We start from the raw sequence: 18,981 nt of genomic DNA on the forward strand, positions 1-18,981 counted from the left end.
AATTCCGTCCGTCCGATATTCACTTAATCACAAATATCTTCCATTTCTGAGAATTCCATCTACTCGCACTTATCATGGCTATGACAATTACTAGAAAAATATGTCACCTATTCAATCGATGTTCTCACGTGCTGGATTGTCATCTGTCTTCGCCGTGAAAAAAATATTTCCAAACTAACTTTACAGTTCCTACAGCACTAAGGTTAGCAATAGGGTTAGTTACAATTGACAGTAATAAGTATATGCCAATGTATCTGTTGGATTTAATTCTAATATAATAAAATAGAAATGTTCCGTTTAGGACGGTTTCAAATTTCAAACACTCATCATTTTGTGAATGCGGAACCGGTAGCCTGATCGGAACAAAATTCGGTATGACTGCATAAGATCTTTTATTTGAATCTAAGTTTAAGAAAATCGCTCAAACCATATCTGTGAAAAGTTAGTGAGTCAACTTCTGGAGTTATTAGAAATTAGAAAAATTAGAACAGTTCAAAACTCTTCTGCACTTGTAAGGTAAACGTATATACTGAGGTGTCTTTTTTACGCGGTTTTTTATGCGTTTTTTATTAAGCGGCTATATTTATGCGGATTTCCGAAGTTACGCAGTTTTCTACTCTCAGACACTAAAATTATCGATTTTTTCCGGTTAGATTACCCCAGATCTGGACGTTTCATGCATTTCTAAGACATTCGGCATCAAAAAAATTTCTTCCGTTTTGCTTTTTTTTTCTACGCGGATTTCCGAAGCAACGCCAAAGATAAACTCAAGATAGGGTGGTCTGCGATTTCTTATATATCATTTGAATAAGGCCCCTCGATGAAATCGGTTCAGTGGTGTATCTAGGCGGAGCGAAGGGGGCATACGCCCCGTGAGCAACAATATTAGGGGCGAGGTAAAGTAATCCTTGGAACCTGTTTTTGCCCAAGTTAGCTTTCCGGAGATGGAGTTCAGCCTTGTTTTTTTGCTCACTAAACCAACGGCGAATCTTTTATTCTGCCCCGGGCGCCAAATTTTCTCGGTACGCCCCTAGCAAAGTCCTGACATTACATTCCTTTTGTGGAATTTGGCCTTTCTGTTTCAACAGACTTCGCAGTCGATTCTTAGTGTACAGAATCATTGCATGGCTAGTACTATGGATCCTACTGACACTAAAAATCCTTCCAGGTCGGGGCTCGAGCATACGACAACTGGCTTGTAAGACCAGCGTCTTATGCGTACCGCCAACTCGGTACGCCCCTACTGTCAGTATAAGTTCAATTATTATATGAAAGTAAAAATCAATTAGGATTATAACTAAGAATCTAATTTATTTTCTAATCTTACGGGGCATTACAGTTAATAGAAATAACAAAATATTTTGTGCGGCACCCCACCGTCACTTTTGACAGAAAGCAGATAGCGTCATTCCACTAAATGTCATGTACAATGTGTGTAATAGCAGCAAGTTATTTTTGTGCCGAATACCAAAGCAAACAGATGCTTGTACTTTTTGCTTCGATCTATTTCATGAATTATTGCCGGATGCTATCAAAATTTTCACAACCAATGTTTATTTTCGTAATTTTCAAAATGTCTACCGATTTCGGTTACCGACATCTCATTTTTTTTCGACATATCGTTAAAAATTGTGCACTGATTAAAGCCATTAAACGTTTCCTAGTAGATAAGAAGTCAATAAATGCAGTAATGTATTCAATGCCGCAAAGCCGGTGGAAGACCGGCCAAATCAACACCAAAGGTGCCACCATCCAAATCATCGGCCAAGAGAGCCAGGGCGAAAACAATAAAGACTTTTATCCAAAACGACTCAGAATAATTCTGTTTTTTCTTTGAATAATTGCAGTCTTTACATATATTTTTCCATTTTTAGCGAAATTTCTTAGTTGGCAGTAACCGAACACCTTTTTTGAAATGGCCTAATGTGCACTTAGTCAGAAGTTATAGGCTTAAAATGAAAGGGTGCCGGTAAACGAACACTCTCCCCTACATGAAGAGTGTATTTGTGATGATATTTTATGCTCAGATCACAGCATGCTGTGCGTTTGGCTGTCAGCTTTCGTTTGTTTACTTGTTTGTGCGGTTGAAATTCTGCGTTTTCAAAATGTCGCGTATTGAAAAGGTAGTGAAAATTAATGTCCTGGACACATGACTAAGTGAGAAGGGTATTACTATGCGAAAATTGGCGAAGAGGTTTAGAATTCATCACGCCAGTGTTAAAACCATAATTAATAAGTTTGAGGAACACTATTCATTGGACCAGCTACCAGGAAGAGGCAGAAAACCCGGTTCTTCCAACCCAAAACTGGACCAGAAAGTGATACCTCTAATCATGAAGAACAAATCAATGTCAATGCGAGGACTCAAAACCCTTCCAAGTCCACAGTACTTTACTATCGTCGTTGGGGAGGATGTGAGCGATGCGGACAGGTCGATTCAAGTGGAGAAATTCGGTCGAAAGGTACTGATATGTTCCTGTAGTTTGAAGTCAACCTTTTTTTACACTATCGGAACTTTAAATGCAGAAATCTATCGATCTGAATGTCTCTGGAAGAGATTGCTGCCTATATATAAGAAGCATAGTACACCTCCACTGTTTTGGTAGGATTTAGCGTCGGCTCATTATACCAAAACCACTCTCAATTGACTTGCGGAAAAGGGTATAAATTTCGTTGAGAAAAATATCAATCCACCAAATTTCCCTCAGCTTCGACCCATCGATCGTTACTGTGCAATCGTGAAGAGGGTCTTCAAGAAGACTGATAAGGCAGCTGGGAACACGCAGGAGTTGAAAAAAATGGACTCAAGCGTCCAAAAAATGCGATGCCACACTTGTCCGGAACTTGATGAAGAACGTTCGATCAAAAGTTCGAAAATTTGTGAATGAATAACTTAAATTTCATCCGGTTTTCATTATGCTCAAGTTTAACCTCGTACAATAAAGGATCAAATTTTAGTTTGAATAAAATTTCGTTTTCTATCCTAATTTGAAAGAAAAATTTGTGGATAGCTTATATTCGATACACTCCTTATATTTACTGCCTTCCAAACCTGTATTATTGCCAAGGTATTTTATCGTTGCACAGTGGTCCAAAACTGGAAAAAGGCGGTCAAAAGTCTGTTCACTGGACTTTAACTGACTTTTAAGAGCTAACGAAGAAGAGCTGTGAGCTGTCAGCTCATTTTAAAGATTCGATTCACTGGAATAGCTTAGGAAAGAATTGCTCATCTCTACGCTCACTGCAAAAGTGAGTTACAGAAATAACAGACGCGTGACGCCCTCCGTTTCTTAACCATTCATGGTTTCAGCATGACCATAGTGAAAATGAGTCACACGAATAGTACTCAGGATATTTTCATTGAAAAATAAATTTGATTTGGACTATATTTTCCTATGAGTATTGTAAAAGTTTGCTGCATTAAGTTGCATATTTCGCTTCAGTACAAGGTTTCTTAGGAAAAAATAGATAAAATGATGTAAATTTTCCAGATAAGAATAGACCAATGCATTACCTTCTACAAAATAATGGGATTTTTTATTTTCTACAATTATTCCAAAAAAAGTATGTATAAAAAAATAACTTGAAACAAATTATGATTAGAAAACTAGTATTAAGGGGGTTGTCATAATTCAATAACTAACACTAACTTTAAAAAGACCTAAAAAAATTCCATCGAGTTCCACTTAGAATTTTGTTTATAATATTGTATCTTTTCCTATAAATTTGGTAAAAATCAGCTGCATAAAGTTGCATATTTCGCTTCGGTGTAAGGTTTTATCATAGGTAGAAAAGGTAAAATGTTGTATAACTTTGCCAAGAAACAACAAACCTATGCGCTACCTTCAACAAAAATATGAGATTTTTTATTTTCTTCAATTATTCCAAACAAAGTATGCATAAAAAAAATAACTCGAAACAAGTTATGAACAAAAAACTGATTTTAAGGGGGTTGCCATAAAAACGCTTTGTATATCCGAAACGGTGCGACCTAGACTTTTCGTATAGTTGATAAAGTAAATTATTTCCAATAGTTCTAAAACTTTATAAAAGAAAAAAAAATTCTATCTCTTCAGAAAACAGAAGTTATGGTTATATTTTTTGTCAAAGTAGGCCATGAACAATTCGGGATAGAATAAAATTACGCGGTATATATTTGTAAATAATTTCTTAAAAGCAACTATATGCATTAAAAGAACGGTTTGGCTGCTACTGATTTATGTCCACGTTTTTATTGATTCGACCCACTGTGCGTCGTTTTCCATGATCATCGACGCTTATTAGCAAAAGGTCAATAAAATTACACTATTACTAAGTTCACTGGTTCATGATTACTGGTCCAACCTTTTTGAGTTTATCTTTGGTTACGCGGTCTCAAATTTGATTTTTTCAAGAAAGCTCTTTTTGAGATTATACCAGATCTGGACGTTTCATACATTTCGAAAAATTTTTCATCGACAAATATTTTTTCTTCAGTTTTTCACGCGATAAAAAGAGACCTCAGGGTAGAAGTATTATTAGTTGCTCATTCTCTTCTACATTAGTGGGTGAAGAAAAGAGAGAATATTGCTCGTTCTTCATCGTCGGCTGTTCATACACGAATTTCTTCATGTGGTCACTAGTCCAACGAGTGAGCAGTGGAATCGTTTAGCACAGTTGAAGCTACCTTCTTCTTCCGCACTCTGCTTGGTCATTGCTTGTACTTCGGCAATCCGCGTTTAAAACACGCAAAACTAAAGAAATTTTTTTTGATGCCAAATGTCTTAGAAATGCATCAAACATTCAAACATGGTGCAATCTAAAAAAATCAGAAAGATATTTTAAATAAAAACGGATAACACCACATCCCGATGTTTCATGCATTTCTGGCTCTTATTACCGGTATCACTACATGGTTAAAACCAAGTGAAGTGATTGTGACACTTAGGCATTTATTACCGTTCTCACTTCCACTTTCACATTCATTTCACTTACATGTCACTTCACTTGATTTTACCTATTACCAGTATCACGCATAGTGAAGTGATCACTGTGGTGGAAAAAACTATTTTTTTCAATAGAATTTTGGTGGCGTGATGTTCATAATGACATCAAGATTATCCAAGTTATTACTTTTGTCTCTGAAGTGACTTCCGTAATAAGGACCTACATTCGCTTCACTTGATATCCACAGAATAACTTTGAAAATTTGCGTAAAAAAACCGCGTAACTTCGGAAAACAGCGTGATAAAAAACCACATAACTTCGGCAGTTTGCTTAAACAACCTGGCTTCGAAAATCCGCGAAAAAAAGTCCGCCTAAAAACCGCATAAAAACTCGCGTATTTTATTTTTTCGAAACATTCTCGATGTATTGAAAAATATACGAGAGAGTTTGATTGAGATATTACTGATCGCTTACTATCAAATAGCTCTCAATTGGAGATATACAATTCCACTCATATTGAATAGCAATACGAAAAACATTCACAAAAAGTAAGACAATCATCAACAATTTGGGCGAATCTTTTCCCTTGTGATTTTCCTGTTATGCTTCATATTTTTTCACTGCAATAGAACTTTGCTTAGATCTTTTGTGACTTCTCAGCTGCTCGTGAAAAATAAATCGGTTGATGATAATTCCGTCGAACTCGTTCGAAATCAAATGGTGTTCACCTTCGTAAGGATTGTCTATAATCGGAGGCCGGTTCTCACTAGTGCATAATGTCGTGAAACGTAAAGTTTTGTCATTAAAATGATTCTGAAACAAATGTTTTTACTCACATGATAGATCGCATTCGTTGATTTTCGACCATCAGCTGTCCCAATACGTATCTCAATTTAGAACGCGATACTCGATATTTGTCCAACTTTCGGTTCAATCGCTCCACCATCATAGGATTTCTTCCTCTGTCTTCCTCCAACGCACAACCCGGCAATTCATCCGGAATTGTCGAATCTTCTTCAACCTATCGCATAATCGCTTAAGTTAATGTAGGGTTAGGTTAATGAAATGCATATCAACTACCTCACTAAAACCGTATTCAAGATGGCATTGATGTTTTCGGAAAGTTTCATTTTCACTTTTCAGCCTTTCCATTTCTAAAGCCATGCGGCAAATTTTGTCTTCCAGTTCTTCTAAGCCACTCGTTGCTTCCAAACGTTCGTTAAGTACTTGAACTTGTTGTTCTAGATTATCCTTTTCGGCACCCAGCCTGATCAGTTCGACTCGTACATCGTACATGGAATTTTCCAATTCTTTGATCCTTTTATCCCGTTGCTGGAGTGCATTCTGATCGCCTGCAATCATTCGGTTTAGACGCGAGATTTCCGCCTTCAGGTTATGAATTTCGTGTATTGCATCTTTGTGATCGGTACTGTTCGGTTCAATATTTTTCCGATCTGGAACTTGGCAACTAAAGTTCTGTTTGTTCATGGCCATACTCATCGGTGATTCGTCGTCCGGCGGAAAATTCTCCTGGCGTACAAAAGTTGTCTGTCTGTCAATATTGGCCGGACGGCCAAGCTCATTCGGGATCGACTTTGGGGGATTTTCGCCTTTTATGCTGGGAAGACGCTCTGCGTCGTTCGCCATTGTGCCATTGTCATTGTTCACCGGAACCGATTTCGTTTTCTTCAAATATGCTGGCCGATGACCAAGGACGTGAATTGGCTGGAGGGCAGTGTTCGATTTTTTCTCCAACAATACACTGGAAGACCAAGGACGCTGCTGTGGCGTTCGAGTCGAGCGTTGTTTGTCACAGAGACTGGCACTCTTCGGTCGCTCCGATGGTTGAAGAATGTTCGACCTTGTTTTAGATTTTTGCGTAATCCCGGAGTCAATTTTTGAAGTAACAACTTTTCGAAACATGACTGCAATCTAATCTCCTGTTGTTGGTAAGCGATACTGGGCTTGCTTGGATAGCGAATGCCTTTTTTGCAATCCTGCTTAACAATCGAACGCTCGGGTTGAGATTTTCATCGATTTTTTTTCTGAACTTTATAACTTCTCTAAAAATTGACTGATTTCGATACGTTTAGTGTACCGAGTATTCCTTAATTTTATTCTGTGTATAACGGCGTTGATATGGTTCAAAAATATCGGAGTTATTCCAGATAGCGTTGGGGTAAGTCGGGTCTGCCATTTGAGGAATTCGATCTAAAATACTATAAATATATGGGAACAGTTATGAAAAAATCTGAAATGTTCAAAATTTACTAAACCGCTTCAATATGAATAGAATAATCATTTGGCCAACCTTCCCCGAGGGTACTGGACTCCAGAAAAAACATTTTTGAAGAAAATATAAAAACGTGTCCAGGAATAAAAAATTATATGTTAGAATAAACAAACTACAATGTAAAACTGTATTGAGATCGCAGAACCACCTAAAATTGTTTATTCCGTGTCCGGATTTCGGTCCCGGAGAACTGCATTTGAATTGTAACAAGGCATGCGACATGTCTCCGGAACAGAACATTGTGACCAAATTTTCTCGAAGCCAGTTTTGAATGCCTTCAATCAACTTGTGGAGCCCATTTAGATGTTTTTGACATGTCGCATTCCTTAGCACAATTCAAAGGCAGTTGTACGGGACCATAATCTGGATTCACCGCTAAACAATTTTATTTAGGTGGTTCTGCGGTCTCAATACAGTTTAACATTGTATTTTGTTTATTCTTACATATAACTTTTTATTACTGAACAAATTTTTCAAAAAGTTACAGTACGCTCGGGGAAGGCTGGCCAAATGATTATTCTATTCATATTGAAGCGGCTTAGTAAATTTCGCACGTTTCAGATTTTTTCATAACTATTCCCATATATATTTATAGTTTTACCTTTTTTTCCCTTTATGGGCTACTCTGGCCGAGGGGTGTGGTTACAACGATCCGCACTTTTCATACCGGACGAACTAGGCTATGGTGCCCAAATGAACACTAGTAACGAAGGAGGAAACCGGCCTATCATTGATAGGTTTCCTCCAGCATGTAATCCAAGCGACAGATTCCTTCACGGTTATCAATTTGCAACGAAAGATACGAATATCTTCTATTGCTAGTTCACCAGAGAGTTTGTCACTTGGGCAGGAAGTGTTGCTTCACCCTGTAACTAATCAATCATGGAGTCGTGCGTCTGTATCGTATTGGTATTTTGTCATCCTACCAACTGCTTCTGTGTCTTAAATGTGCTCGTCGATGAAACTTTGCAAAATTTCGCATTGTATCCGCTTCGGTCTTGGCCATGCTTTCCTATATAGTCTTTTATGTCTGAAGCGGTACTTACAATTATTAGTTTAAAGTTCCTAAATCAATGTAGATATGTTTGGTCTACTAACCCTATCCAATCTAATCTATTCTGATTGTTTCTATCTTTGTCAATGTTACGTCACGTTTCCTTTTGCCCCATTGCATTGCTTTTTACTATACCGGAGAAACCAGCTAATATCACAAGCTAATAGATTATCAAGACCAAAGGAATAATAATAAGATTAATAATATTAATAATTACAATAATAATAATAATAATAATAATAATAATAATAATTATAATAATAATAATAATAATAATAAAAATAATAATAATAATAATAATAATAATAATAATAATAATAATAATAATAATAATAATAATAATAATAATAATAATAATAATAATAATAATAATAACAATAATAATAATTATAATAGTAATAATAATAATAATAATAATTATAATAATAATAATAATAATTATTATAAAAATAATAATAATAAAAATAATAATAAACGTGATAGTAAAAATCGTATTGCGTTTTACTTACCAAAAGTAAGGTAATTATATAAAATACCCACTCTTCCTCATTTTCTTGAGAGCATTCTAGGGTCTTTTCCTTAGTCTTAAATCTTCGATGATTATCCTTTATTTCAACTGGCTCGGTTTTCGTTGAGAAAATAAAATAAAATAAAATAAAATCAGGTGTTAGTAAGCTTGTTAAATTATATAATGTAAGGATGTGCATTTAACACTAGATTGCCCAGGAAAGTCACAATATGTAAACAATGGAAGGATTGCTTAAAATTGTGTGAACTTTTAATGTGGAACACATTTTTGTTTTCTATATAGAAACTCAAGAAAAATACACGTAGAAATGTGGTCAGGTTTTGAACAATTACAGCTCAGTCAATTTTGTATCAATTATTAATATTATGTCACCATTTAATTGGAAATATTTCTACGTATTGATTTGAATGTTCATAGCCATGTATTTTTAATTTTATATCATTGAAATGTTGATTAATAGCTAGCAGTGTCCTATTTTGGCTGCAAAAAATCTCCGGCATACCGGATTTCCCTGCCATAGTCGACGGTTTTGAAGGAGTAAGCGATATATCAAAGGGGAAACAGCGCTCTGATTGGTCAATCGAAGCAAAAGCAAAGCTGTTGGAAGCACGCGAATCTACAAATAGAAGCGAAATTATAGCTAACGTTTCTTATGCGTAGCTTGCTAGAGGTAGGTTGTTGCTACACAGCAAGATAAAAAGTGCCATAAACGATTTGAAGCTTTTATTGGTATGCTCTGATATTGTGTCATGCAAGATTGGATGAAATCCCATGTTATGTCGTTTCGCCTGAGAAATTGACAACTACCCCAGGGTAAATTTTGAGTGCATAAGACCAATTTCTAATTTATATAAGATGAACTCGATTGATAATGAGAAATATTTTATCGCTTCAACCGAAATCGCAGAATGGTAGTAATGGTAGAGAAACGCTATAAAAATAACTGCTTGCATACAAAACTTGAACACAAGCTTGGTGAAGAGAAGCTTAAATATCGATATCCGTATCGCAATCATGTAAAAACATTTAATTGTATACATTTGGGCTATTGATGTAATTTCGTCGGCTACGAAACAAATACCAATCACGATAAATAGAGTCTATATTCTGGGTTCGCGTGTTCGGTGTTGGTTCCTAATAAAGATCAATCTAAGCAGACTCTCGTGCATTTGCGGATTCAAAAATGGGACGATTAATTGAAAATGTCAATCATTGGAAATTTTGGTTGCCTTGTTCCACATGAACGGCTCGAACAACCCCATGGGGCTGATCCTTGTAGTTTTTAATTCTTTATTTAACGATATATGCACTAAGGCACACTTTACTAGCTTTTATTTATTCTGTCACAGTTTTTATTATTGACTTTATCTCTTTCAATCATTTTGACTGCTTTTGAGCAATTTAGGTCTATACTGGGCCTTCTAGTGTTGAGTACGCATCCAGGAAACAAGAACTACATGTATTTCGTGAAGAAATACTAGGTGTGATTGTATGAAATGGTCCACGTGAACCGTTCTCTTCCAGAAACACACATCTCACATTCTTAGTTAGAAGGTGACATTTGTGTCCAAGTTGGAGAAATCTAAGTACATTCAAACCATTCCCGATTTGTATTTACACCTGATCAATCAGTTTCGCCGTTATTGCTACTTGTAAACACTAGTACCGATACCGAACCGGATCGGAAAGGTTTGAGAGTTCCTTAATGGTTCATAAGATGTCAATTTATTCCTATTCCTGATAACACTAGTCCTCCTTTTTGAATTAAATTCACCGAGTTCAGGACGAATATGATATATTAATATTCATCCCAACCGGATCAAGATAATTCAAATTGGTGACCAATTCCAGGCATAAGAATGCTCGAAACCACCTAATGACCTATTGTCAATTTCAAGCATTATTAGTCCTGTCCACTCCGTGATCGATCCAGACAACATAATAATTTTCATCTTTTGCATTTATAAGCGAACGATCGATCTCGGTATGGGCCGACTTTGTCAAAACGAAGTATAAATTGACTCCCACCACCATCCGCCAAAGCGGGGTACGCGCCCTGTAGCTCATCATACAAAGCCTAGGGATTTATAGTTTTACCTTTTTTATAAATAAAAAAAAATGTATAGAATTCGCTCAAACTTTAGAAATTTTTTTCGAGGCCTGGAGGGTCATATACCAAACGATTCAACTCGACGAACTGAGCAAATATCCGTGTGTGTGTGTATGTGTATGTGTGTTGTCAACAAAGAGATCGAGATGTTTACTTTAATTTTAGTTATAATTTTCAGTTTTTTTGACAATATCTGTCACAATTGATCTTGAAAATATAATATCATTTTAGACTTAAATTTCGCACGGTAATAGCTATCCAACAAGCCATAGATTGTCAAAATCCCTCCATTTTTAATGGAGATATCGATATTTTTGTGTAAGCGACTTTTCCCCTTATTCCAGTACTTAGTAGGAGTTTTGAGCGCTGTACGACAAAGCAATGCTTGGGAGCTAGGAGAAACACGATTTTTATACTGTTACATACAATTGTTTCTATGTACCAAAAAGACTATGTACAACATTCTTTTTCATGACATTTAACCTCGGACCGATTTTAGCACGGTTCGTTTTTGGCAACATAATCGTTTGAATATGACATATGAAAAATCAAATAATGGCAAAGATGGCAGCATTTTCGGATACCAGGCAGACGCTGTTTGAGCCGTCCCTAACATGGAAAACAGACGCTCGCATTGCAATGGGGTTTTGATTGGCTGACGCTTTTAAGGCGGCGTCTACTCGCCTTGTGAAGGAGGTGTACGGATGCTTGTGACATTTCGGGACGCTGCTACAGTTGCCAGCTGCATGAAACCGTCACATCCTATCCATCCCCCGCTGCTTGTCCGGGACTGGTATCGCAGCTAGCCTCCATATCTGGAAGCCGTTCCACTATCCGCAATCTGTGGACCCGCTTGGTTGCTTGCAGCTAAGCATCCTGGCCACCCCAGCAAATTATCATCAACTGACTAAAGGCCAGGACGAAGTGTGTAATATGTTCTGTAACATTTTTTGTTAGAATATAGGTGTTATTCCGTCAGGTTTGGGTCATTTCAAGGGGTCTAATTTTTTTCAAAACGGACGAAATGATATTTTCTAATTCACAGTTTACAGAGATGGGATTAGAATATTTGGGTCTTAACGAAAAGTATTCACAGTCATGGTCAGTTTCAGATTGGGGGCTGTCCATAAAAGACGTCACGCCGCAAAGGGGAGGGGGGTGTTTCACAAAACGTGACCTTTTGTGACAGGGGGAAGGGGAGGAGGTTTTTGGAATGTGACGTCCAATATTTTCAATGAGCGCATTTTTGAAATACTTAATTATATTACTGTTTTGCCCTATTTCCTGAAAAAATCTCCACAATAAACGTTTACATTCTATAGGAAAACGTGTATTTGTTGATGTAAAAGCTTCTTCTTGTAAATTCGGAAATGAATGATGCAGGAAATCATTTCTGTTGTGATCAGCAAAAGTGCACGGAGGAGCGAGTAAATTAGCAAAGTTAATAAATTTTTCCTAATAAGAGTAAAAAAGAAAAATATGCCTTCAACGGTTTAACTTAAATTATGCACTGACAATTTTTTCAGTAATTTGATTTTCTAGCATTAATAATAGTATATCATAAGAATTTCTCTTATCTGATTCTGATGCAGTTTAATCAATTGTACTCCATTTGAAAAAGGGCGGGAGATCAACGATTTCAGACGTAGATCATGTCGTGTCTTATCTTGATCATATGTGATTTTCCTCCACCAACATCAAAGCTTATCGAATCATCCAATGATTGAACTTACATAAATCAAGAATCATTATAGCTCAAAATCACTACCCATTGTGTGACGGAAGATCAGTACCGATATTGATCGATGTGATTTAAAATTCACTAATCAACTGATCATGAAAAGATTCTCCGGCAGGGATCTCGTTTTGATGAGGTTTTGATCTTTATTTTCTCACCCCTGTATGCTACACTAAGGAAATATTATTCTTTACCTAAAACAATAATATATCTGTGTACACCTAGGAGGAGTAAAACAGATGATTCAAATGTTTCATCAATTCCAACCAAATACTTTTGTTAATTTATATAATTGATATTAATAAAATATTTTCGATGATTTTGTAGTTTTAGGGATATTTTTTAATCTAATGACAGCATGTAATAAATCGATTTTTCTCTCATATTTGTATGGTTTGTCATACACATTGAGAATGTATTGAGATGAATTTTATTTATTTTGAATTCGTGACATGTGACATAGGGAGGGTGGGGGGTCTTTACTTCTGTGACAATTTGTGACAAAGAGGGGAGGGGGAGTCAAAAATCGTCAAAAAAAGCGTGACGTCTTTTATGGACAGCCCCTTGAGATATATGGGCTTCAATAAAAAATTGGTTCCAGTTTCCAATGTTATTTTTTGAGATGCGTTCGGGATGGAAATTGATTACTTTTTTAGTTATTTTGTGCAATTGGAAAAGATTTTAAGACAGGTTTTATTTCATTTTCATTTTTTCAATTATATTCTTCGTGTGTTAAGTTAACGCCATTTTTAATTTACGAAAGTTTAGCCCATTTCAGAAGTTAATAAGGAGTGTATCGGGAATAAGCTATCCACATACATTTGTGATGGTTTTTTATGCTCAGAAGTTTGCTTACTTGTTTGTGCGGATGAAATTCTGCATTTTCAAAATGTCGCTTATTGAAAAGGAAGTGAAAACTAAGGTTCTGGACACATGGCTAAGTAAGAAGGATATTGCGAAAATTGGCGAAGCGGTTTGGAATTCATCATGCCAGTGTTAAAACCATCATTAATAATTTTGGGGAACACTATTCTTTGGATTTGCTACCAGGAAGAGGCAGAAAACCCGGTTCTTTCAACCCGAAACTGGAGAAGAAAGTGGAATCTCTAATCATGAAGAACAAATCAATGTCAACACGTGATTTGGCCAAAAAAGCAGGAACGAGTGTCGCAATGATCCAGCGTATCAAGAGGCGAAATCACCTGAAGACCTACAAGAAGCAGAAAATCTCGAAACAAAGTATAGAACAGAAGAAGCGAGCAGCAACAAGGGCCCGGAAATTGTATTCGGGTCTTTTGCAGTGTCCGGATGCATGCGTTTTGATGGACGATGAGACTTATGTAAAGGAAGACTCGAAAACCCTTCCAGGTCAACAATATTTTATTTTCGTCGTTGAGGAGGATGTGAGCGTTGCGGACAAGTCGATTCAAGTGGATAAATTCGGTCGGAAGGTACTGGTATGGCAAGCAATATGATCCTGTGGTTTGAAGTCAACCATTTTTCACACTACCGGAGCTATAAATGCAGAAATCTATCGATCTGAGTGTCTCCGAAAGACATTGCTGCCTTTATATAAGAAGCATAGTACACCTCCATTGTTTTGGCCGGATTTAGCGTCGGCTCACTATGCTAAAACCATTCTCAATTGGCTTGCGGAAAAGGGTATAAATATCGTTGAGAAAAATATCAATCCACCAAATTGCTCTCAGCTTCGACCCATCGATCGTTACTGGGCAATCGTGAAGAGGGTACTCAAGAAGACTGGTAAGGCTGGTTCAAAAAAATTTGGGCTCGATCGTCCGAAAAATGCGATGCAATACTTGTCCGGCAATTGATGAAGAGCGTTCAATCAAAAGTTCGAAAATTCGTGAAGGAACAACTTAAATTTCATCCGGTTTTCATTATGCTCAAGTTTAACCTCGTACAATAAAGAATCAATTTTTAGTTTAAATAAAATATCGTTTTTTATCATAATTTGAAAGAAAAATTTGTGGATAGCTTATTTTCGATACACTCCTTATCAATTTTTTTCTTGTTTGTGAATTTTATGTGCTCACACAGAGAGTTTAGTAGTGTAATTTTTCTGTAAGCGAAGCATGCTTGCTTTCCTCTAATTATTTGGGCTATCTCTTCATGTGTTTTCATATGCAGGATAGTATAATTGGTAAAACAATTTCTCCGGTTAGGAGTTAACTATGGGTTCGAGTAACATTTTCGCGGTTTTACATTTGCATGTCAATTTTCCAATCTGTTTTCCTCGTTAGATACTGATCATATTCGACGGAAATATTCTCGGAAAACTTTGTTGCTAGTGTGGTACGGCGATGCATTATTTGCCCAGTAAATGTTTGAGAGCGCATTACCTTCCTCGCTTTATCGTTTGCCATCAATCACAGCCGAATCAGTATTTATAACCTCACTGGTCTTTATTGCCACCCAGGCTGAAGCCCAGTACCGAAGCTTTTGTCGCAGTATTGATGTGCTATTCTGCCAAAGATACTGACACACTGGGTGGTGAAAAGATTGCAACAATGGACTTTCCGAACCGACCGAACTGGGTCGTTGGTTGGCGAACAATCGAACGGTCCGGTTCTGTATGCGTGCCGCTGATGTCGAAACGAAAATGGATGCGGATAAATTATTGCTAGCGCTCCTGATTTGAATATTTTACGACCGAATCATACGCTGATTTAATGCATTTCCACCGCGCATTTTTGCTGATTATTTGTTAGAAAATCTGGTCCAAGTGATGGGCACTCCAAGTTTTATGGTTTCATATGGCGTAACAGTTTCAGTACCCTTTATCGCAGTTGAAGAATCAATGTTGAGTGACGAACGATAAATATCCGACAAAAACAGAGGGTTTCTGAGCGAACTTTTATATTTTGAGCACGTTGTTTTGCAGATGATCACGTGCCAGATAAGCCCCGGAGTGAGAACAGCAGCATGTGACTTGTGACAAGTTGAAAAAAAAATAAGAGGAGGACAATATTCAACTTCAATTGAATTTTCCATGTATGAAACTAGCCGAGCGTGTAATCGCTCGCCTAGGAGTATCATCTCACAGGTGACTCCTTGAACCTTGTCGATTGTACTTCTCTGCGAATGCTTCGGAGAAAAAAGTACAATCCTGACAGACACCTCCCTAGGTCTAATATAACAGCGCAAGTGGCTTTTATGCTACACTTTTCGTGGCACGAAGAAAAAAAAAGATAATCTTCCTATTTTACGAAACCTCTTCAATTTGCACATCTGCTTCTGTCTGCCTGTTGTAGAAATAGAGAACACACGTGCGTTAGAGTGGTTCAAAGTTTGGGTTGTACTGTGAAATAGCGTTTGCAAGAGAAAAGAATATTTGTGGAAAAAAAACAGCTACGAGTTCTCTTCGTTGCAACCGAAATTCGTTTCGAATTGGAAACAGTTTTCAGACGGAGAAGACATAAATTTATTCATTCGAACAGTGATATAAGTTGAATAGATATAAAACGATTAATGACAGTTACTTCAATGCATAAAACTTGAAGAGTTCGTGTTTGAATTGAATAGAATTTTTTTTTAAATTGGGAAGTGAATTCACTCAGTCTACATGAGTTCAATTACCAATTCGTACGTAGATTCTGAAAGATTTTTCGAACAAAAATTACTCGAATCGAAAAAAATAATTCTCGGATTTAGCATTCCACTTTGACTTGGTTCCGCCCAACTATTTTGTAATGTCATCTATCCTTATGCACCATCTCGAAGGATTCCCTTCATGAACGCATTGGATTCAAGAAAGCAAAATGTTTCCGTTTTTTTCTCCTTTTGGAAGGACGGTTCACCGCCCTAATGTGAATTCCACTTACGCTCAACAAATTACCGATTCGCTGAAGCGGCTCAGATATTATGTGATATGTATGAGGAAAAATTCACATGCTCCATTTAGCGTTTTTCTTATTCGGATATTCTTCTGCTCCTCCCCGGTTCCGGTGCCGGCATTTTTGTCTTTGTCTCATGTGCTCGTCTGTTGAATACGGTACGCGATTAGGAAATTTGCTAAACCTGCTCCCAGCCGCATCCTGTATGAATAATCATTTCTGATAAGCGGCACTTTCAGCCCGCACGGGGAAGATACATAATTGACGGAAGGATATTATGCTGAAGTGTTTCGATTTGTTGGAGACAGGGTCGGTTTTAAAGGGTGGAGCAAGATTTGGTTTCGTTAGGAATTTAACTGCTACATATAACCAAACTAACCGCAACCAAAGATTGAGATGGTTGCTCAATTATTAGATTTTTTTGAAATTACAATTAAATAACCACGGATCATTGATTAGAGTAAGCACTGCGATATTTGAAACTAAATTCAACCGTGTGAAAATAATGACAAAATGAGGTGAATTCGTCATAATACACTCTCAATAGATTTTCATTATTTCTTGTTTAGAATGCGTTTTTTAGTTTTTAGAATCTTTTTAGATCATTAGGAAATTTAGGATTGTCCGAATCATTTTCGTAACAAAGGTATTTTGAAAATACTAGCCAAAATTTACCATCCATGTTAATCCTGTTCGCGGTAGGCTAAATTCTACTAAAGTTTTGCTAATCGGGATTGCTACCTATCTCAGATTGCAAATTTTAGTTATGAAGTCATTCGCGCAGAACCTGACCATGTTTGTTGTTTGTTTTTGTCTATTTGTTGAGAACAACATAAGAAAATGACTTGTGATGATACAATAGGGTTTAAGACCATCTACATACATTACTTTAAATGACGACAATTCACTGCATAGACCAATAACAAATAGAACGAAATAAAAATAGTCCAAGATGGCTCCCTTGTGGAACACCTTGATGGATTCGGAGAGTAGATTTCCAACTCGTACGGTAGCACTACGATCAATGAAATACGACAAAAATTAATTAGTTACCCAATCAAGGAATCCGAATACACTGCGAACTGATAGAAACACAGTCGAATTTTTGTCGTGAATACGACTTACTTTACTATGGGGTACCATTTCAAAATTTACCCTCTGAGAGAGTGATACGTTTTTGATCGTGAATATCTCTGGTTGTATCAACGAATCAACATAATTTTTGCTACATGCCATCGGAAATATGATCGCAATTTTATGATAAAATATTCAGTTGTGTGACATAATCTCAAATAATTCGAAATTAAACTCTTCTGAAATTTTTTTGTATAAACGAGTATCAAAGGTATATGTTTGGTATAAACGAGTATCATAAGGCGCGTTTGCCTTGCTCGTATTTTTAAAGCACATAGTTCAATGATCTGTTAAAGGATTTATATAATCTATATAAATAATAGTACACTATTGAAAAACCTGTCTCATTTGACCCATGTCAACACCAGCAAATCAGAACGCGTTCTGAGGAAGAGAACAAAATATCTGCTGCTGTACAACAAATCGTTCGAGAAAAATGTTCCGAGAAGTGTTGAATATGGTAGTGAGTTCCACAATTTGGTCCTTTTGAAAGGCAGGAATGTCCCGTACAGTATCCTGATAGTTTCTTTCAATGAAATGCAAATCCGAAATGAAATAATCGACATTAATATTCTGTATGCGGCTATTTTTATAGCCGTTAGGACCGCCCATTAGTGAAAAAGCTACAAACGAAATCACGTAAAAAGAAAGTTCCTAACAAAAATTGGGTCAGTTTGGATTCTATCGCCACTGCGAGCAGATGTATTGTGTGTCGTTTGCAAAGCCAGTTTCGCTTCCGACAAGAGCGATTACGTCACAGCTGCCAGTCATTTGCATGGATGAAAAAACAACGGTGGAGAGCATTACACAAAATCAGCCGTTCTAATGGCTCTGAAAGTTTTCTAAAGAACTATTAGGATTTGTTGTTCGCAAATCGAAGTCAAATATCAGTTAAGTGCAAACCTAGAACAGTTTAGTTAGATTTGTGCACTTTTCGCTGTGTGAAATTCACAGTAATCTAGATCAAGTGAAGCCTTCTTTGTTTTTGCGAAAAATGTGGAAATGGGGAATACTTGCATAATTCATACAATTGATTGGCTTCCCAGGATACGACCGAATGCTGCATGATGAGCTTCAAATCCGCGGCTTCGATGTCGTAGCATTGCAGGAACTTTGTTGGACGGGACAGAAGGTGTGGAAAAGTGGGCATCGAGCGGCTACCTTCTACCAGAGCTGTGGCACAACCAACGTTCTAGGATCGGGATTTGTAGTGTTAAGCAAGATGCGCCAGCGCGTGATTGGGTGGCAGCCAATCAGTGATACAATGTGCGTATTGAAGATCAAGTGCCGTTTCTTCAATTACAGCATCATCAACGTGCACTGCCTACATGAGACGAGAC

General features: G+C 37.0%; 2 protein-coding genes across 2 annotated transcripts in view; one reads left to right on the forward strand and one right to left on the reverse strand.

Moving 5' to 3' along the window:
• LOC131427685 (serine-rich adhesin for platelets-like) overlaps positions 1 to 18,981 on the forward strand; it is a 460,655-nt gene that overhangs the window by 292,776 nt on the left and 148,898 nt on the right. The window lies entirely within an intron of this gene.
• On the reverse strand, positions 5,276 to 6,864 carry LOC131427686 (uncharacterized). Its single transcript, XM_058591095.1, has 3 exons — positions 6,007 to 6,864; positions 5,763 to 5,947; positions 5,276 to 5,692 (listed from the first exon to the last, which is right to left on the reverse strand). The coding sequence occupies exons 1-3, from the start codon at positions 6,847 to 6,849 to the stop codon at positions 5,527 to 5,529; spliced, it is 1,194 nt and encodes a 397-aa protein (XP_058447078.1). The 5' UTR covers positions 6,850 to 6,864; the 3' UTR covers positions 5,276 to 5,526.

This window comes from Malaya genurostris, chromosome 2, assembly GCF_030247185.1.
Source record: "Malaya genurostris strain Urasoe2022 chromosome 2, Malgen_1.1, whole genome shotgun sequence".
Classification (NCBI taxonomy): domain Eukaryota; kingdom Metazoa; phylum Arthropoda; class Insecta; order Diptera; family Culicidae; genus Malaya; species Malaya genurostris.